This window comes from Mauremys reevesii, linkage group 26 (assembly GCF_016161935.1).
Source record: "Mauremys reevesii isolate NIE-2019 linkage group 26, ASM1616193v1, whole genome shotgun sequence".
In the NCBI taxonomy this organism is placed as follows: domain Eukaryota; kingdom Metazoa; phylum Chordata; order Testudines; family Geoemydidae; genus Mauremys; species Mauremys reevesii.
The window spans coordinates 1,617,809-1,638,187 of NC_052648.1; the positions used below are offsets into that span (position 1 = coordinate 1,617,809).

Here is a 20,379-nt window from a genome sequence, read left to right on the forward strand (position 1 = left end):
GGCTCCTCCCCTGCTCCCGGCACTGCCCTGGCATCTCTGGGGCTCTGGGCCTGGCCTGCAGTGGCATGGTCCCTGGGGCACCAGAGCTCTGCCCAAGCTGGGGGCAGGGGTGCCAGCTCCCTCCTAGCGCTGGCTCTCTTGAGTCGCCCCAGTGCTCTCAAGGAGACATAGGCTAGCAACCCTGCTGTGCCAGGGTGCCCGCTGCCCAGCCCAACACCCTGACCCTACCAGCCCTGCGCTTACCAGTGCCCCTGCGATAACATGCCTGCGTGCCCCGAGCTGCGGTGAGGAGAGCAGCTGCAGCGATGCGGGGAACCCCGAGGGGAGACGGGAGCTGGCTGGTGATGGGGGGCCCTTGGGGAGGCCTGGAATTGGGGTGTGCGTCATGGGGTTTTTTGGCAGCCTGCCAGGCCTGGGAGGGGCCGGGAGCCAGCCCTGTGGCGGGGGGGGGGTGGGGGGTGCCTGTTGGGGCGAAGCGGGGCCGGGCTGTGGCCAGCCCCAGACAAAGGGCTGTGCGAGGCGGGTGCAGGTGGCTAGGCGGTGAGGGGGTTAACGAGTGCGGGTGGAATGGCGAGGGGGGGGGATTTGCGCGGCTGGCGTTGGGGAGGCCAGTTTCATGGGGTGCCGCTCGGCTGCCTCGCCTCCGGCGCTGTTGGTTTTGGCTGCCTGCACAGACTCTCCATTGTCTTGCAAATGATTTGTGCATGGCTGTAAAGTGAGTTCAGCTGGGCCCAGCCTGCTCTGATCCTGCAGCTGATAAATGAGGCGGGGGGCCATAGCCTTGTCTGCCCGGCCAGCTGCAGGGCCCTAGCGCTCCCTCGCTCGCTCCCCCTGGAGCAGAGCCCCTGGCCCACAGGGACAGGGCATCTGGGCCCCGGGGCCTGGCAGGGTGGGGGCTTCCTGCTGCCTATGACCTGTGTGACTTCATGGGGGAGAGGGTGGGCATGACCCGTGATGCTGACTCAGGGATGCAGATTGCCCAGTGCTGTGCCCTGGGTAACATGTCCCCGCTGGGGCTGCTGCTGCCTCCTAGAATCCTGTCATGCCCCACAGCGTCTGGTGGGAGTGGATGGCGTGGGGCTCTGTGTGGGGGGCTGGCTGGCTGGGAGTCCCACAGGGCCTGGCTCCGGGGCTGGAGCACCGTGAAGGCAGGGGCCTCGGCTCTCCGGGCTGCAGGTTGGCAGCAGATGCATCTGAGAAAGCGCCTGGCACCACCCGGCCATCACAGCGGCGCCCAGAAACTGCCACCAGCTTCCCCCCCCCCCACTGCAAACAGCATGGAAAGAGAAACCCCGTGTTTGGTTTGCCCTGAGTCTTGGTGCTCTGCCCCCCAGCCTGCGCCAGCCCTGTCGTGACACACGGCAGGGGTGGGGGTTCAGCCGGCAAGGAGTGAAGGAGCCGGGCGCTGGCTCTGCATGGGGGCGGGGTGCAGCTGCCAGTCTATTCCTGTCCCAGTTGTGATTGTGTCGCATGTCGTCACTTGGCAGGGAGTTAGTGAATGAGAAACCCACCCGCCCACACAGCCTCCTTATCTCTGCCGTCCATGCCAGCGCTCGCCGGCAGGCGCAGCACAGCCTGGATCCCTGCAGACCCAGCGGGGAGGGGGCTGCCCGACAGGACCACGTGGGCATGGTGCCCCCACCCCTCCCCCGCCAGGAGCCCTGCGCTGCAGAGCCTGCAGCTGGCCAGCCCCGGGGCTGCTGAGCTGTGGGGCCGTGCCCGGGCGGGCAGGCGGCCGGCGTCGCCTCTCCATTGAAGCGTGATGGAGGGAGTGTTTCCAGGCAAGCCCGGCTGTGTGCAGCGCCCGCTTGCTCAATTGGTGACATCTGTCACGGAAGGGATTAGTCATATTTCATGTAAATGAGTCACGGGCTCCTGAGTGGAGCCGCTGGGCTCTGTCAGGTGGGGGTAGCGGAGCACACGCCATGCGAGGGGCTGGAGGGTGCACACACAGAGCTGCCCAGCGCTAGCCAGCCCGATCCCGGAGCGCCTCCCTGAACGGGCGGCTCTGCTGCTGCGGATGGCAGGGCGATGCCCACGAGCAGATGGGTAGAAATACCCAGATACTCTCCGAGGCCGGGCAGAGTCCTCCAGCTGGGCCGTTGTGACATCCCTGGGAGTGACACCCGCCTGTGATGTCACGATGCCTCTGGCCAGCGTGTTCTGGCAGGGGGCTGGGCAAGCCAGGGCATGGGGGTTTGGGTATGGGGCATGAGCCAGCAACAGGAGGCCCGTGCTCCATGGGGTGGTGTGTCCTGTTCCCATATACAGCACTCAGGGTGGGTCCCTGTGGGGCACCCAGGGTTGAATGTGCTGGGCGTGGAGGGTCGGGCCCCTCGGGCAGGCATTGGCACGTGGCGCCTGTGGAAAGAGACAGGGACTGTGTGTCAAGCAGCCGGTGGGCACGGGGCTGCGATCACTGTCTGTGCCCAGCGAGAGGGTGCAGCCTGGGGGAGCAGGGGGGCAGCTAACGGGCCCCCTCCCCCCATATGCTCAGCAAGGGCTTCCCACGATAAATACAGCCAGCACGGGGGCGGGTGGCCTGGCACTGCGAGGCCTGGGCTTGCGTTGACAGCCCTGGGGACGCGTCTTCCCCATAGCGGGTACCAGGGGCAGCAGTGTGGAGCCACCCCCTAGTCTGGAAGGGCCCTACCGCAAGGCATCAGAGGATACCAGCTCCGGTGAGTCCATCCGCGTTCAGAAGGGAATGGGTTTGGGGGGCTATTGATCTGTTCTGGATCCAAATTGGCAATGGCTAGAGGGGAGAGGCCCCATTTCCCCCCCCCCCAGCCAGCCAGTCCCCTGCCACGGGGCTGGCACTCCTAGAGGGGAAAGGCCCCGGGCCCCATTCCCCCCCCCCCAAGCCAGCCAGTCCCCTGCCATGGGGCTGGCACCCCTAGAGGAGAAAGGCCCCGGGTCCCACTGAATCTCCCTCATCACCCCCAGCCAGTCTTGCTTAGAACCAAATCATCTTTCCTGGAGGGTGGTGAGGCCCCTGACTCTGTTAATCACCTGGGGGGAAGGTGGAGGGGGGGCGAGTATTAACCCTTGGCTTGCCATGCGGCTGGTCTGGTCGCTTGCTGAGCCCTGGAGCCCAGCTGGCCTGTGGGACCAGATGTCCCGTGTTCTCTCCCCGGTTGCCCAGCCCTCTGTCTGCAGCGGGCGGCAGGAGGTAGCTGAAATTCCCCACAGCTGGGTGTCTCCAGGGCTGGTCATTCCCGAACCAGTACGTGATGGGTCTGCTGTGGGGGGTGTAATGCATGTGGGGCGCAGGGGCCTGCCAGGCTCAGCAGCGAGACAGGCAGATGCTAACACCCTGCGCCAGCCCCCCCAGGGTGCCCCGCAGGGGATCACCGCTCTGTGCAGCCACGCTCTGAGCTGTGAAAGGGCCGTGGATCGGGAGGGAGGGGAGCCAGCCTGATGCAAGGGTGAGGGCCAGACGCCGTTAGTTTGGAAAAGAGAAGACTGAGGGTACGTCCAGACTACCCGCCGAATCGGCGGGTAGCGATCGATTTTGCGGGGATCAATATATTGTGTCTCATCTAGAAGGGAGGTTTAGGTTGGACATTAGGAAAAAGTTCCTAACTGTCAGGGTGGTTAAACACTGGAATAAACTGCCTAGGGAGGTTGTGGAATCTCCATCCCTGGAGATATTTAAGAGTAGGTTAGATCAATGTCTATCAGGGATGGTCTAGACAGTATTTGGTCCTGCCATGAGGGCAGGGGACTGGACTCGATGACCTCTCGAGGTCCCTGCCAGTCCTAGAGTTTATGAATCTATGAGCCACAGCTGCAGCCTCCCCCAGGGCTTGGCAGCTGGGGGGGACCCTGGCCTTGGGTGAGTCATGCTCAAAGGGCTGTGGGGGAGAGAGCAGGTGTGCTCTGGGGATGGCTAGACTGATCCCTCAGAGCAGGGCCGGCCAGTGTGCCCAACCTGGCTCTAACGGGGTCCTGGGAGGGGACAGGGCATCTGGGCTCTGTGGCCTGGCTGTTTCTGGCGCTGGTAACAAGTGTGCCCGTCCTGCTCGCTACTGGGCCAGCCCCGGCTCCTTTCACCACAGCTGGACACGCTTTGTTCCAGAGCAGGGCAGCCTGTGTGCGTCCCTCACTGCTGCTCCGTCTGTCTGTCCTGTCCAGAGGACCAGTTACCAGGGGCCCTGGCCCCACCGTCTGCCCCGGGGCCAAGTGGGCACAGATGCTGCTGTTGAGATTCCAGGATGTTCACAGCCGCTGTGCAGGGGGATGCTGGCCCCCAGGTGCCAGGCAGGAGAGTCAGGCTGCTCAGCTCCTTCCCACCGTCCGTGTGGGCAGAGACGCTGCCTCTGTGCACTGTGCCCAGGTGTCACCCACTCCGTCTGACCCATCCCTCCCCGCCTGGGCTGTGTCCCCAGGAGCGAAGGGGGGGTCTGCCAGGCCGTGGTAGGGCCAGCTAGGGGTCAGGGGCAGGCCCTGTCCAGGCAAGAGATGGGATGGGGAGGGGGCCTTACTGAAGGGAGATCCCCGGGCTGATGGAGGGGGCTGGTCCCAGCGCAGGGGGCAGGAGACGACAGGATCAGGAGGAGGGGAGATTGCACGGGGCCCTGGATTTGGCAGTGTCTCAGCCAGCCCCATGGAGCAGGGCCTCTGGGCCCCCCAGCCCCTACGCAGGCCCCTTCCCCAGCATGGCCATGGAGGTGCAGAAAGCAGCCGCCTCCCTTTCAAATTGAAACCATTTGTGGCAGAGCAGCGAGGGGCCGAGCCGGAAAGCCAGCGCATTCCTTCGCTTTAATAGCTCCCCTCGGACGGACGCGGGCGGCGGGGCCCGGTGTGCCCCCCTGCACACAGCACACCCACGTGGGCCTGCCCACAGCCCAGCCCAAGCCTGCAGCGTCCCGCCCCACAGGTGGCCTGGCTCTGACTCCCCGGGCAGGGGTGGGGGCTCTGTCGAGGGGGGCTGCACTTGGGGGTGGGGGCAGCTTTGGCTGGATTCTCCATGTATTTCTGTCTCACTCGTACTGAGATGTGTCCTGCTGAACGGCCTGGGAGCAAGGAGACGCTCGCTCTCTGGCCGGGCACGGCCTGCTGGGCCCCATAGTGTCCATGGGCTGCGCTGCCCCATTGCAGACTAGGGAGGTTGCTGGCCAGGTGTGGCCTGGGAGGGGGGTGCTTAGTCTGGAGCTCCCTTTGTCTCTACTAAGGGCATCTGCTCCTGGTGCATGGTGGGGGCAGGTGGGGGGGATCTTGGAGCAGAAAGCGGCTGCTGGGAGCCCCCCACCTGTTCCCACAGCCCCCAGGCAGTTAAGGAGATTGCACCCGCCCTCCTGCTGGGGAGTGAGCTGAGTTGGCAGAGCAGAGCGGCTGCGGGTCAGGACTGAGGGGCATTGGCAGGGAGCTGGGATAGCCCCCTGCTGTGGGCTGTGCTGGGTGGGGACCCCCTGGGCCAGCTCCACCCAGCCTTGAGTGATGGTTTGTTCCCCTGTCCTGATGCCTCGCTAATTAGTGCCATTAATTTCATCCAATTAGCTGCACGTTGGCCATGAGCGTGGCCCCAGCTGCCTTGACTGTCGGACGTGCCGGGGCCAGCGCCCCTGGTGCCACCTGTAATGAGGGCAGTCAGGGGAGCTGACCTGGGGCACGGGCCGTAATTAACACACGGGGACCGTGGTGACCGGAGCCGAGGGGTAATCAGCAGCTGCGGTAACGAGCGGGCGCCGGGCTGAGCCTAATTGCGTTTGTTTGCTGGTGGCGGCCCTGAGCCTCGCGAGTGCCTGGGGGCAGCAGGCTGGGGAGGAGGGGTGTCCCCCGAGGGTCTGGCACCTCGGCTGGGTGTGGCAGGCGTCTAGGCTGGCTGGGCTATGGGCAGGGACACATTCCCAGCCCTCTGTTCCTGGCAGCTCCACTGAGACCCCAGCAGGGTGCCCACCGCCTCCGAGCTGCTGGGGGCAGGGGCAGAGGCCAAACACCCGGCTCCTCCCTGCTTGTGAGGCCACAGGGGCTGGCCTGAGTGTTGTTGCCCCAAGGAAGCTGAGCTCCCCGTTGTCCCCAGGAGGGGGTGCTGCCCTTGGGCATGGCTGGCACCGGCTGTATCCACGCAGGAGTTAGCGTCTCTGGCCAAGACAGGCAGCACTGTCAGGTGCCGAGAGCTCCTGCGCCCTAGGAGAGAGGCATTGGCTCCGGGGTCCTGGCCACCCTGGCACTGTGCCACCCCCATGCCCAGCCCACACACTGACAGCTCCCAGCCCTTCCCTGGCACACTGGTCATTCCTTTGCCTGGTTGACAGCCCAGCTGTTCAAAACCAAGCCATCCTGCTGAGGGGCCAGGCCTGTGGCCACCCTGCTGATGGCTCAGCACATCTGCCTCCTGATAGCCCCTTGCCCCCAGCAGGGTGAATTCCCTCCCTGCTGGGAGCGGAACCCCACTGGGGTGAGGGATGGACCCATGGCAGGGGCAGGATCCCTCACAGGGCTAAGATTGGCCTCAGGGTCCGCCAGGGCAGAGCACACGTCTCTCAGCAGCGTCTGTGGGCATCGGCCCAGAGCTCACACTCATGGACAGGGGAGGTGCCAGGAGGGGCAGTGACTCACCAAGGGGCAGTGGCAGGAATAGAACCCAGGAGTCCTGGCTCCCTGGACTGGGCCGTACTCACAAGGCCAGGTTGCCACCTGGGCCCTGGGGGAGGTGTTCTGTCCCTGGCCAGCCAGCTGTGGGGGTCTGTCTGGGCAGTGAGGGGGGGAGAGCTGGGGGGGCACAGCGCATGTTCAGCAGCACAGCCTCCGGGGGGTAACAGAGGGAGCATGTGTGAGGAGGCTCCCCCCAAGCCCCAAATTAAACCGCTCCCCTATGAGCACCAGCCCAAACCAGCGCCAGGGAGTGGGGGAGGGGCTCAGCACAGCCATGGGGAGTGGGGAGCACACGTGGGGCGCTGAGGGAGGAGCATGCCTGGGGGATTGGAGGGGCCCCCAATACTCTGTCCCACCTGGAGAGGCCTCTCCCTGCTGGGCTTCTGACCCCTCACTGCAGTTACCTGGCGGCTGCCCCCCTTTCTGGGCTAGGAGCGGGGCTGGGCAGCGCAGGGCACTGCATGATCCCGGGGGGGGCGGGCAGGCTGACTCCCACCGTCCCAGACTCCCCTCCCCAGCCTTGGACAGCATGTGACCCCTTGGGATGACCTTTGCCCTTTCTCCACAGAGCGCCGCGGCGGCCCCCAGCCCCGTGATGGGGAACATGCCCCCGAACGATGGCATGCCAGGAGGACCCATGCCACCCGGTTTCTTTCAGGTACCCTGCCCCACTGCGCGGCTGGCTGATTGCGTGGCGCTGTTGGGCATTGCGGCCTCGTGGTGCGCCGTGGGGAGCAGGCGAACGCCCAGGGGTGGGCAGTCCTGCAGCCCCAGTCACCCCAGGGAGCCAGCGCGCTGCCCTCTGAGACCCAGCCGGCCCTCCACAGCTCTGCCCTGCCAAGGGGGACCCCGTGGGGCTCCTTGCCAGCTCTGCCCTGGCCCTGCTGCTGCGGACTCTGCTGGGTCACTGCAGTGCTGGGGCATAGCTGGCACCACTGTCTCTCTGCCGGGCACCTCCAGTCAGAGCCTGCTGCTCCCGAGGGCTGCCTGTTCCCACGGGGGCCCTGCTGCCTTGCAGGGAGTTGAGGGGGTGATGGGAGAGTCAAAAGCAGCAGCCCCCCTCCCTCTTCCCTGCTGCGGTTCAGGAGCAGCCACCGCGCTGCGGAGGGGTCCTAAGCCTGGCTGCTGGGCCTCCAGTCTGGAGCTGCCTGGCCACCCAGAGGGGTGTGAACTAGTGCTGAGGGACAAGGGTCCTGCTGCTCTGTGGCCAGCGCCCCCCGTGCGTAGGAATGGGTGGCCCCTGCGGTGCAGTGGACGTGGCCTGTGCACCTGGCAATCAGAGCTGTGTGCCCAGCTGCAGCTTCCAGGGGGCCCAGCCCAAGGTGCTGCATGTGGGGCTGGCACATGCTCTGGGCACTGTCAGGACACACGGTCGGCTTCAGACTCACCCGCCCCCTGAGATGGAGGCCAGGCGGGTTCTGGCCAGGCTGGTGGAGCTGCTAGAGACATGGTGGGCAGAGGAGGTGGAGCCGGGGAGGGGAGCTGATGCCGTGGGCACAGAGGAAGGCGCAGCTGGGAGGTGCACAGGGTCAGTGTGTGCATGGTGAGGGTGCCTGGGGTGTGTGCAGGAGTGCGTGTGCATGGGGAGGGTGTGTGTGCAGGAGTGCGTGTGCACGGGGGCGCACAGGGTCAGTGTGTGCACGGGGAGGGTGTGTGCAGGAGTGCGTGTGCATGAGTGTGGTTGCACACGGTCGGTGTATGCACAGGGAGGGTGCCTGGGGTGTGTGTGTGCAGGAGTGCATGTGCACAGGGGGGGCGCACAGGCTTAGTGTGGGCACGGGGAGGGTGTGTGTGCAGGAGTGTGTGTGCACGAGGGTGGTTGCACAGGGTCAGTGTGTGCAGGGGGAGGGTGCCTGGGGTGTGTGTGCAGAAATGCATGTGCGCAGGGGGCGTGCATGCAGGAGTGTATGTGCACAGTGGGGGGTGCTCAGGGTCGGTGTGTGCACCTGGGAAGTGTGCAGGAGTGCGTGTGCATGGGGAGGGTGTGTGTGTGCATGGGGAGGGTACCTGGGGTGTGCACGAGGGGGGTTGCACGGAGTGGTGCAGGTGCAGCCGGGGGTCGGGGTGTGGGCATTGCTGCGGGCGTCGGCGTTGGCAGCTGCTCTGCTCTGGGCTCAGACCCTCTGGGCCCAACCGGCTTCGCTGTGCAGCTCTGGCAGCCGAGAGCCATGGGGGGGGGGTGGATGGGAAGGGATGTGTGGGGAGACGCTGCCCCCTAGTGTCGAGCCAGCCACGTGCCTCCTTGGCTGTCCCCTGCCAGCCTGCCGGGGCACTGCCGGTGCTGAACAGGAGGCACTGCTGTGCCAAGTCGTTATCTCCTTAGCTGGATAGAAAATGATTTTATTAATTGCATCATTTAGCCCCGCACGGCGCCCACGGATTGGCTGAGCCCGCCCGGCGGGAGCCGGCTCAATATTGCAGCGCTGCCGACGCCATATGTTCCCCATTAGGCCGGGAGCCCTGGGAGGCTGAGTGTTAAATACGGGCCAGCGGCGCTGCCGTGCGGGGATGGGCTCGCAGGCTCCGCCGCGTCCTCATGCCTGTCCCGGCACCGCCACCCCGAGGAGGAGACGGGAGCCCGATTCCTCATGCGCCTGCCCTGTGCTCAGAGTCGGGTCACAGCGCCCGGGGGGGACATGGGCCCCTCTGCAGATCCGTGGCTGCGGGCACCCAGCACCGATGCGCTGGCTGTCGGCGACATGCTGGGGACTTCGGGGAGGCGGGCGGAGGCGGGAGAGGCTCTAAGGGCCAGGGTAGCAGTGACGTCCGGGAGGGCGAGGGGCTTTTGTGGCTGGAGCCCGAAGCCTTATCTCAATGACACTCCCCCTGCCCTGCACGGAGCCACTGTGCAGCCTGTGCCACGCTGCCCAGGCATGAACCCCTGGCCTGCTCCGGCTGGGCACTGGCTCCGCTTTGAGTCTGTGCCGGGCAGGATCTGGGGGCAGCCCACAGCACCTCCCCTCCCCATGGGGTGGGAGTCAGGCGGGCAGCATGCTAGGAGCCCTGGGGTAACTGCACCTTCCCCTTCAGGGACAGTCTCCTGGGAACGCAGACGGGTGCCCACGGCCCCAGGAGTCGCCTGGCGCTACCAACATTCAGCTCTGCCAGCTGGAGCTTTTCTCCTGCCCCTCACTCCTGGGAACGAGTGCCCCCCCATTGCTCTGCAGCTGCCCCTGCCCAGCCACGCCCGGCATGCAGAGCCCCCCGTTTGTGGAGGGGTGTCGGGGGGGGGGTGACGCACACTCGCTGGTGAAACGGGCATTGCTGCCACCTGCAGGTAGACGTGGGGACCGGCATGAGGCCATCAGGCTGACTGGTGCCCGGGGCTTCCCCTCACCTCTGCCCCGCTCCGCAGCGCTGGGGCACCAGCGTCTCCGATGGCAGCTGGAGACACCCACTCCCAGTGCCCGGGTCCTGGGCTGCCCCCCCCATGCCAGGCACCCCACATGTTCCAGACTCCACCTCCCCCGGCATGTCCCCCCACCCGGGGCGATGGCTGGGGCTCAGCATGGGAGGGCAATGGCCCCGTGTCCTGGCTCAGGGCAGCAGGCAGGCAGAGGTGAGCGGGGAGCTCAGGTACATTGGGGGGGTGTCTCTGGTTGGCAGGCCCCAAGGGGAGGGACCCACCAGCAGGGCCTAGGAGCAGGCGAGGGGTGACGGGGGCTCGGCCCAGCCTCTCCTTCCTGTGACGCTCTGTGGTTTGTTTCTCTTGAAGGGACCTCCGGGCTCTCAGCCATCACCGCACGCACAGCCTCCACCCCACAACCCCGCCGCCCCCATGCTGGGGCCCCACAGCCAGGTAAGGCCGTCTGGGGCGAGCCGGCCCACCGCCCCCCAGCAGGCTGGGCCTAGGGAGGAGGGGAGGAAGCCTTGAGAACCCAGTGTGCGCATCCCCCCCACAAGCCACGCTGCCCCCCGCTTCCTGCATACTCACCCCCTCTGCGTGGGGTCACTCAGCTGAGGCTCTGTGGGCCCCTGCGGCCTGGAGGATGGGCGGACATTGCCACAGACCCTTGGAGACCCCAGGTGTACCCCAGCCCCCCGTCTGCACCCCGCTCCACGCAGCCACACAGCCCAGCGCAGACTCCGATTTTCAGGCCCCTCCACCCATTCCCGAGCACAGGCTCAGCCTGGCCCAGGCCGGGCAGTGAGCCCCACGTCCCATGTGCCCTGCCCCGTCCCCTGCGGGCACCAAGCCTCTCGCTTACCCAGGGCTGCGGGATGGGGAATGCTGGGTGCATCTGGTCTGGCTGGGCCTGGACACCTGGGTTCCTGCCTTGCAGCCGCTAGCCGGGCCACACATCACTGCTTGTGGTTAGACCCCCCTGAGCAGCTCAGGCCTCCCTGCCCCAGCAAGCCCAGCACTAGCCCTGGGGGCTCCGTTCTCGTGCCCTGCCCTGGCTGGGCTCTGGAGATGTGCTCTCACCTGCCCCCCTGCTCTGTGTCTTGCAGCCTTTCATGTCCCCTCGCTACCCCGGCGGCCCCCGGCCCTCGCTCCGCATGCCGAACCAGGTGAGACGCCCCGGGGCCCTGAGAGCTGGGGTCTGTCAGTGCTCCTCCCCCGGGGTGGAGGGGGGGGGTCGGTCTGTGCTCCTCCCCCGGGGTGGAGTGAGGGGGGGTCTGTCAGTGCTCCTCCCCCGGGGTGGAGGGGGGGGGTCGGTCTGTGCTCCTCCCCCGGGGTGGAGGGGGGGGTCGATCTGTGCTCCTCCCCCAGGGTGGAGTGAGGGGGGGTCGGTCTGTGCTCCTCCCCCAGGGTGGAGTTGGGGTCAGTCTGTGCTCCTCCCAGGGGTGGAGGGGGTCAGTCTGTGCTCCACCCCCAGGGTGGAGTGCGGGGGGTTCGGTCTGTGCTCCTCCCCCAGGGTGGAGTTGGGGGGGGTCAGTCTGTGCTCCTCCCCCGGGGTGGAGTGAGGGGGTGTCAGTCTGTGCTCCCCCCCCAGGGTGGAGTGAGGGGGTCAGTCTGTGCTCCTTCCCCCGGGTGGAGTGAGGGGGGGTCGGTCTGTGCTCCTCCCCCAGGGTGGAGTGAGGGGGGGTCGGTCTGTGCTCCTTCCCCAGGGTGGAGTGAGGGGGGGGTCGGTCTGTGCTCCTCCCGGGGTGGAGGGGGTCGGTCTGTGCTCCTCCCCCGGGTGGAGTGGGGGTCGGTCTGTGCTCCTTCCCCAGGGTGGAGTGAGGGGGGTCGGTCTGTGCTCCTCCCCCGGGGTGGAGGGGGGGGGTCGGTCTGTGCTCCCCCCCCGGGGGGGAGTGAGGGGGGGATCGGTCTGTGCTCCTTACCCAGGGTGGAGTGAGGGGGGGTCAGTCTGTGCTCCTCCACCGGGGTGGAGTGAGAGGGGGTCAGTCTGTGCCCTTTCCCGGGTGGAGTGAGGGGGGGTCGGTCTGTGCTCCTCCCCCGGGGTGGAGGGGGGGGTCGGTCTGTGCTCCTTCCCCAGGGTGGAGTGAGGGGGGGGTCGGTCTGTGCTCCTCCCCCGGGGTGGAGTGAGGGGGGGGTCGGTCTGTGCTCCTCCCCCGGGGTGGAGTGCGGGGGGGGGTCGGTCTGTGCTCCTCCCCCGGGGTGGAGTGAGGGGGGGGTCAGTCTGTGCTCCTTCCCCAGGGTGGAGGGGGGGGGTCGGTCTGTGCTCCTTCCCTGGGGTGGCGTGAGAGGGGGTCGCTCTGTGCTCCTTCCCTGGGGTGGAGTGAGAGGGGGTCGCTCTGTGCTCCTCCCCCGGGGTAGAGCGGGGTTCGGTCTGTGCCATTTCCCTGGGAGGTGGGGGTGCTCCTTCCCCGGGGGGCCCGGTCCATGCCTTTCCCTTCTGATGGCTGCAGCTCCAGGCTCATGGCCCTTCTGTTCCTGCAGCCGCCCGTGGGGGTCCCGGGTTCCCAGCCGCTGCTGCCGAACAGCATGGACCCCAGCACGAGATCGCAGGGTGAGTCGTGCTGCCCGCGGGGCCCCTCCCCGCCACGGGGTCTCCGGTCTGCGCCCCCCTCTCCCCAGCCATCTCAGGCCCTGTGGGCCCCCAGCTCTGGGGCACCAGCGGGACGTGAGTGGGTCAGCCACCAGGGAGGAGACCAGGGCCCTGGCTGGGAGCAGCCCCTCCCCCAAGGGGGGACCCTTCTCTGCGAAGAGACAGGAGCCCCCAGGAGGGGAGCGGAAGCCCCTCACAGCCTAGCCCAGGAGCAGCCCCCCCAGTCTCTGTGGGGAAGGATGAGGCCTTGCGCTGGGAGGGCACCTTGGGATTATGACCCCTCATTGGGCGTCCCCTCTCAGTGCTGGGGACTCCATGGGGGGAGCAGAGCCCCATGGGGGGGCAGAAGTGGGGTTGAGGGAGGTCGGGGGAGCAGAGCTCTGGGAGTGGGGAGTTGGGGGGTTCAGGGAGCCATGCCCCGGAAGTGGGGGGTTGAGGGAGGTGAGAGGAGCAGAGCTCTGGGAGTGGGGGTTGGGGGGTTCAGGGAGCCATGCCCCAGAAGTGGGGGGTTGAGGGAGGTGAGAGGAGCAGAGCTCTGGGAGTGGGGTTGGGGGTTCAGGAGCCATGCCCGGAAGTGGGGGTTGAGGAGGTGAGAGGAGCAGAGCTCTGGGAGTGGGGTTGGGGGTTCAGGGAGCCATGCCCCGGAAGTGGGGGGTTGAGGGAGGTGAGAGGAGCAGAGCTCTGGGAGTGGGGGTGGGGTTCCGGGAGCCAGGCCCCGGACGGGGGGGGTTGAGGGTGGTGTGAGGAGCAGAGCTCTGGGAGTGGGGGTTGGGGGGTTCAGGGAGCCATGCCCCAGAAGTGGGGGGTGGAGGGAGGTGAGAGGAGCAGAGCTCTGGGAGTGGGGGGTGGGGGGTTCAGGGAGCCATGCCCCGGAAGTGGGGGGTGAGGAGGTGAGAGGAGCAGAGCTCTGGGAGTGGGGGTTGGGGGGTTCAGGGAGCCATGCCCCGGAAGTGGGGGGTTGAGGGAGGTCAGAGGAGCAGAGCTCTGGGAGTGGGGGTTGGGGGGTTCAGGGAGCCATGCCCCGGAAGTGGGGGGTTGAGGGAGGTCAGAGGAGCAGAGCTCTGGGAGTGGGGAGTTGGGGGGTTCAGGGAGCCATGCCCCAGAAGTTGGGGTTCAGGGGCATTTGTGCCCTGCTGCCTTGTTCACCTTCCCCTCTCCCTTTGCACAGGGCATCCGAATATGGGGGGCCCGATGCAGCGGATGAACCCCCCGCGAGGCATGGCGGGGATGGCCCCTCAGGTGGGTGTCTCCCGGGTGCCTTTTATCTGGGGTCCTGGCCCAGCCCTGCTGTGCAGCGCTGTGATCCAGGAGCGCTGGGAACTGCTGGTGGACCCACAGCAACATCCCAGAGGGGAGGGGAGGGGAGGAGATGGGGCAGCATGGGCACAGGTCTGGGAGCCAGGACGCCTGGGTTCTCACTCTGGCTCTGGGAGGGGAGTGGGTGTGGATGGAGGGGCTGGAGCCAGGACGCCTGGGTTCTCACTCTGGCTCTGGGAGGGGAGTGGGTGTGGGGTGAGGGGCTGGAGCCAGGACTCCTGGGTTCTCACTCTGGCTCTGGGAGGGGAGTGGGTGTGGATGGAGGGGCTGGAGCCAGGACGCCTGGGTTCTCACTCTGGCTCTGGGAGGGGAGTGTGTGTGGGGGGGAGAGGCTGGAGCAAGGACGCCTGGGTTCTCTCTCTGGCTCTGGGAGGGGAGTGTGTGTGGGGGGAGAGGCTGGAGCCAGGACGCCTGGGTTCTCTCTCTGGCTCTGGGAGGGGAGTGGGTGTGGGGGGAGGGGCTGGAGCCAGGACTCCTGGGTTCTCACTCTGGCTCTGGGAGGGGAGTGGGTGTCGGGGGAGGGGCTGGAGCCAGGACGCCTGGGTTCTGTATGACTGGGCTAATGCAGCCCCTCAGCGGTTGGGCCCGTCTCCCCCGCCACACGCTCAGCTCGCTCCTGCTCCTCTCTTGCAGAACTACGGCAGCGGGATGCGGCCCCCGCCCAACTCGCTGGGCGGCCCTGGCATGCCCCCCATGAACATGTAAGGCCCCTCTCCCCCCCCGTGCCCCAGCCACACCTCCCTGCCCCCCAGGACCCCCAAGGAGGGGCACAGAGCCAGCCCAGCGCCTGCAGGATGGGCCGGGGGCCACTGGGGGCCTGGCCCCGCACCCGATGCTACAGATGGGGCTCCCCGGCACTGGGCAGAGCTCTCAGCCCAGCAGGATGCCGCCCGTCTGCTCCTGGCCGTGGTCTGGGGCCTGCAGCCTCGCTCCTGGCAGTGCCCCCTGGCCCAGCACTGCCCCCCACCCCATCCCACCCAGCAGAGCCTGAGCAATTGGCAGGAGTCCAGGCTGTCCCAGCACCATCAGATACCCCGGACAGACACACAGATCTGGGGACAGGTTTCGGGGGGATGGCTGTCTGGGCCAGTCTGGGGGAGTCCATGGCTGGTGGGGAAACTGGGCGCCCCCACAAACCATCCAAGTGTCCCAGCTGCCCGTGCCACCCTGCCCCACCCCCAGCGACCTTGGATCCCAGTGCAGGGGCGCCCCCCCCCCCCTCGCAGGACAGGGTGCGTGCAGCGGGGGCGGGGTGCAGGGACCCTGGGGAAGTGCCAGCCTCACGCCTGTTTGTGTTTCAGGGGCCCAGGAGGGCGAGCGCCGTGGCCAAACCCCAACACCAACTCCGTGAGTCCCGGGGTGGGGCGGGGCATGGGGCAATGCACGGTGGAGGCCAGGCACAACTCACGGGGGGCATAATGCACGGGGGGCACGGGGCCGGGCACGACGCACAGCGGGCACGATGCACGGGGGGCACGGGCCAGGCAGGACGCACAGCGGGGCACGATGTACGGGGTGGGGCACGGGGCCAGGCAGGACGCATGGGGCCAGGCACAATGCACGGGGTGCGCGGCTGGGCACAATGCACGGGGGCACGGGGCCGGGCACGACGCACAGCGGGGCACGATGTACAGGGGGCACGGGGCGGGCACGACGCACAGCGGGCATGATGTACGGGGGCACGGGGCCAGGCAGGACGCATGGGGCCAGGCACAATGCACGGGGTGCGCGGCTGGGCACAATGCACGGGGGCACGGGCCGGGCACGACGCACAGCGGGCACGGCGGGCACGACGCACAGCGGGCACGATGTACGGGGCACGGGCCAGGCAGGACGCATGGGGCCAGGCACAATGCACGGGGGGGGTGCAGACGGGCACAATGCACGGGGGGCACGGAGTTGGGCATGACACACAGCGGGGCATGGGGCTGGGCACAATGCGGGGGGGGTGCGCGTGGCCAGGCACGACGCACAGGAGGATGGGGCGCGCCGGGCACAATGCATGGGGGCATGGGGGGCACAATGCATGGGGGCATGGGGCTGGGCACGACGCACGGGGGGGGGTCACGGGCTTGGGCATGATGCCCGGGGGGGCGCATGGCCAGAGCCACTCCCCGTGCGCTCGGTGCTGACTCGTCCCCTCTCATCCCCCCACAGATCGCGTACTCCTCCTCGTCACCCGGGAGCTACGTGGTGAGTGCCGCAGCCGCAATCGGGGGGGGGGGCAGGGGGGTGCTCTGCCCCGCAGCACCGTGCTGAGCACCCCCTGCCCCCCAGCACGCAGCCCCTGCCCCTTGGGGCAGATTGTCCCCGGGCCCTGGGGGGGGGGGATTGTCCCCGGGGCCCGGGCTGGCTCTGTGCCGGGGCCAAGGCTCTAACGGCTCCTGTGCCTTTTGCTCTTCTCCCACAGGGGCCTCCCGGCGGCGGCGGCCCCCCCGGAACCCCCATCCTGCCCAGCCCAGGAGGTGACGTATCCGCATGGTGCGGGGAGGGGGGGGGGCTGGGGGGGGGCATTGCCCAGCCGGGAAGGGAAAAGCAGCGACACGTCTGTGCCTCTCGCTGGGGGGGGGGGGGGCGGGGCGGCAGGGCCAGTGAGCCCCGGTGAGCGCGTGGTGGCTGCGCAGTGCCCCCCCCTCGTGCGCCGTGGGGCTGCAGCACTGACTCCGCTCTGCACCCCACAGACTCCACCAACTCCAGTGAGAACATGTACACCATGATGAACCCCCTGGGGCCCGCCGGGGCCCGGCCGAACGTGAGTCCCCCCCCCCCCGCCCCGCCCAGGCCGTGCCCCACCCCACAGCCCAGAAGTGGTGACGGGGACCCAGCCACAGGCGCAGAGAGCAACCCCCAGCCAGGGATGCTCTGCCAGTGCCCCTCAGCCCCCACCCTGGGCTCCCCCGTCCTACAGCTCCGCCGGTGCCCCCGCCCCACGGACCCCGCCAGCCCAGCCCCGGCTCCCGCCCCACGGACCCCGCCAGCCCAGCCCCAGGCTCCCCCTTCCCACGGCTCCACCGGTGCCTCCCGCCCCACGGACCCCCGCCAGCTCAGCCCCGGGCTCCCCCTTCCCACGGCTCCACCGGTGCCTCCCCCCCCCGCCCCACGGACCCCCCCGCCAGCTCAGCCCCGGGCTCCCCCTTCCCACGGCTCCGCCGAGGCCCCCCCCTCTCCGTCCCTGCTGCCCTTGGGTGTGCGGGGTGTTGTGCGGGGACAAGGAGGGCTCTGCTGGGCGGGTGGTGGCCTTTGGCATGGCTGGGTGGCCACCCTGCGGTGCCGGGGGGTTCGGTGCAGCGCTGTGAGCGCTCCGGGCAGCCCCAGCGGGTACCGGGGGCCAGAGCAATGCTGGGCACGTCCCTGAGGCCCTGCGCCCATTTCCCCTCCACTCCCATCAGCTCGTGCACGGAGCCCTGGCCCCCCCGGGCTCCAGCACTAACGCGCTCCCTTTCCCTTGCAGTTCCCCATGGGGCCTGGCCCCGATGGGCCCATGGGAGGCATGAACGCCATGGAGCCCCATCACATGAACGGATCCTTAGGTGGGTAGCACGGCCTCTCGCCCGCTGGGGCCTGCGCTGCCCGCACGAGCGGAGGGACAGCAGGACGCCTGAGCCCCCCTCCCCCCCCAGCCTGGATCCTGGGCGTGGCTGTGCCCTGACTGAGTGTGGGTGGGGCCCTTCCTCTCCCTTGGCGCTCTCCCTGGTGTGCCAGGCTGCGAGCTCTGTGGTTCTGGCCCATGCGCTCAGCCCCTAGCCCTGCAGCCGCCGGTGGCCTATGGGCCAGCAGCGCCCCCAGGAGGCTGCTCGTGTCAGCGCCTCCCCCACCACATGAGCATCACTTCCGCTGGTGCAGGGGGAAACTGAGGCAGAGCGGTCACAAAGGCCTTACCTATGTTGGGGGGGTGAGGGCAGGAACCCTTCCGCTGAGTAGGGCTGACACTGCCCCATGGCCTGGGCTCCCTGGGAGGTGGGGCAGCGGGTGTGGGGGGCACCGTTACCTGGTATTGGGCATGGCTAACAGGAGCTGCTTGTCCTTCCAGGCTCTGGCGACATGGACGGGCTGCCAAAGGTGAGAGCACAGTGCCCCACTTCCACCCGCTCCCTATGGGGGGTTCCCCTGGGCTGAACCCCTCCCAGAGTGGGGGTCTGTGTATCTCCCTGGGCGCAGGGGGGTGACTGCACACGGGCCCCACCCAGCGCTGCTGGGAGCTGTCGGCCTTTCACCCCTGGGGCCAGGGGGCAGCAGGCCCCCCCACTAACCCGGGCTTTCCTGTGCCCCTGCAGAGCTCACCGAGTAACTTGGCCGGGCTGAGTAACCCGCCCGGGACCCCACGGGATGACGGCGAGATGGGCGGCACCTTCTTAAACCCCTTCCAAAGTGACAGTGTAAGGGCCGGGGCGGGCCCGCCGGGCAGGCGGAGAGGGCGGGGCGGGCGGGGCTCCCGGGGCGGGCGGGGCAGCTGCAAGGCATCGGCCGCCCCCTGGAAGAACAAGCCTGGCACGGTTGGACCGATGGTGGGGGCCCTGCGCTGGAGGAGCCTCCCCGAGGTGTGCGCTGCCCGGCTCCCCTGCCCTGCCCTGCCCCCAGCGCGGCCTCCCCCGCCTGCTAACGCTCTGGTGTCTCCCGTCTCTCTAGTACTCGCCCAGCATGACAATGAGCGTGTGATCGGCTCGGACGTCCCGGCGCAGAGAGCCAGACGCCCCCGCGGTTCTAAACTATTTAAAACACCCGCAGGAACTGGCCGCCTGCCCTCCTGCCAGCACCCCCCTGTCCCCCTCCACCTGGGGCACAGCTCCCCCCCCCCGCCCCCGTGCTCTATTGGCACACAGCTCCCCCTCCCCCCTGCGCCAGGCAGAGGAGCAAACCGCCAGACCCTGGGCCCTGTTGGACTGGTGCTGTGGGGTACACGGTGGGGGGGGGCTGCTTGTGCCAGGCAAGATGCTGTTCCTAGGCACGTGGGGGGGTGGAACCTGCTGACTGTATTGGGGGGGCAGGGGGAGAGAAGGGGGCAGGACAGAGCTGTGGCTGCATCCGGCAGCACCCTGGGGGGCTGGGAGCCAGCACACTGCTGGGAGTGGGGGGAGGGGTCCAGCCCCAGGCAGCCTCCTTCCCAGCCGCGCAGCAGAGGTGGGGCAGAAGGAGGCTGGGGCTGAGCTCCCACCAGGGGGGGCCAGGGGCTGGGTTTGCTGCGACACTGCCCTGCTGCCCCCACCCCGGCAGGGGCTATAGACCACGGCTGGCAGCCCTGCCCCCAGCTCTGCCCAGCCCCACACAGCAGGGTGGGGGGAGGGGGGTATTTATTTAAGGGTTTGTTTTGCTGTGCAGGGTTTAATTTATCATGGGCTTCCCCCCCAAACCACACACACCCACTCACCCCGCCCCTGCTCTTCAGCTTCCAGGGATCCCCCCCCTCACTCCTTCCAGGGCCCTGGCCACACCAGAGCCTGCTGTGGACCCATGGGGCAGACCCTGCAGGTCTAAGCAGCTGGGGGGAGGGGGATGCCTGCAGCCCCCTGCCCCACCCAGCAATCTACCCCTCCAGCCAGCAGCAGGAGCTCTGGGCTAATCCCCACCCAGTGTAGTTATGCCACTTCCCTCAGCTTCTCCTGAGATATTTGCCAAGGTGAGGGGTGCCCCGCACCCTGTACCCCTCCCTTTCTGCCCATGCTGCCCTGATAGCCATGCCTGAAGCCCCACCGCTCCTCAGGCCCTGCCCCTGCTTCTGGTGGCACTGGGGAGGCCTGGCAGAGCCCTCCCCTCCCATGGCTGCCAGCTAAGCAAAGATGCCTCAGCCCCCTCCTGGTGCCCCGTAACCCACCCCTCCCCTCCTGTGAGCACCCCCATGGCAGAGGAAATTGCACCCCCAGGTGCTTGCTCTCAGCTCACCCAGGAGACCTGCTGCCCCCAGCCCTCTGCGCCCACCCACTGTTCCACAGCTGGAAACGCCCCGCAGAGCCGCTAGGAAATAGGGAACCCCCACACTAGCCCAGTCTGTTTGCTCAGCCACTGTGATTCCCCCCCACCCCGTCCCCGATGGACAGACTGGGCTCAGCCCCTGCCCTGCAGCAAAGGGAGGCAAGTGTACATAGCCCCCCCCCAGCAGCCCCCTTTGCCGCGGGTGCCCGCCCCTACCCGCTGTCGGGACCACGTTTAACTTTCATATGAAGGATTCCCCCCCACTCCCCCCTTTTATAAACATGAAGGACCTCAGCAGCAGCCCCGCCGTGCTCCCTCCGGCTCTCAGCCCAGAGCCGCCCCTGCCCGGGCAAGGGGGCCTTAACTGGGTTTCTGTTGCTGTTCAGGGTGAGCCTCCGCCCGCCTCACTCGTGTGCTGTGCCCGCCGCCGGCTGGGAGGGGATGCAGCCAGCTGGCGTATTGCCGCCGGGGGCAGCGCCTCCCCTGCTAGGTTAGTGCGTCTGTGTAGGGATTTCGTCTGTTCTTTCTACTCTGAAGGCTTTAGACTGAAAGTTGCTTATCAAAAACAAAAAACGAAAAAAAAAACCCAAAAAACTAAAAAAAAACAAAAAAAACCACC

At 67.8% G+C, this 20,379-nt stretch overlaps 1 protein-coding gene across 5 annotated transcripts in view; it reads left to right on the top strand.

The window, feature by feature from the left end:
• Positions 1-19,525, top strand: part of SSBP4 (single stranded DNA binding protein 4) — a 47,707-nt gene extending 28,182 nt beyond the window's left edge. Inside the window, exons 5-18 of one of the 5 annotated variants that reach the window (XM_039515854.1) lie at positions 7,169-7,258; positions 10,316-10,399; positions 11,053-11,112; positions 12,428-12,497; positions 13,705-13,775; positions 14,487-14,554; positions 15,155-15,200; positions 16,011-16,046; positions 16,264-16,318; positions 16,535-16,575; positions 17,332-17,383; positions 17,884-17,912; positions 18,128-18,229; positions 18,480-19,525. In XM_039515854.1, coding sequence (XP_039371788.1) covers positions 7,169-7,258; positions 10,316-10,399; positions 11,053-11,112; positions 12,428-12,497; positions 13,705-13,775; positions 14,487-14,554; positions 15,155-15,200; positions 16,011-16,046; positions 16,264-16,318; positions 16,535-16,575; positions 17,332-17,383; positions 17,884-17,912; positions 18,128-18,229; positions 18,480-18,509 — 834 coding nt within the window. In that variant the 3' untranslated portion in view covers positions 18,510-19,525. Of the gene's footprint in view, positions 1-7,168; positions 7,259-10,315; positions 10,400-11,052; positions 11,113-12,427; positions 12,498-13,704; positions 13,776-14,486; positions 14,555-15,154; positions 15,201-16,010; positions 16,047-16,263; positions 16,319-16,534; positions 16,606-17,304; positions 17,384-17,883; positions 17,913-18,127; positions 18,230-18,479 lie in introns of all 5 variants that reach the window. The other 4 variants (XM_039515853.1, XM_039515858.1, XM_039515857.1 and 1 more) reach the window with 4 other exon arrangements.
• Positions 19,526-20,379: the final 854 nt, after the last annotated feature.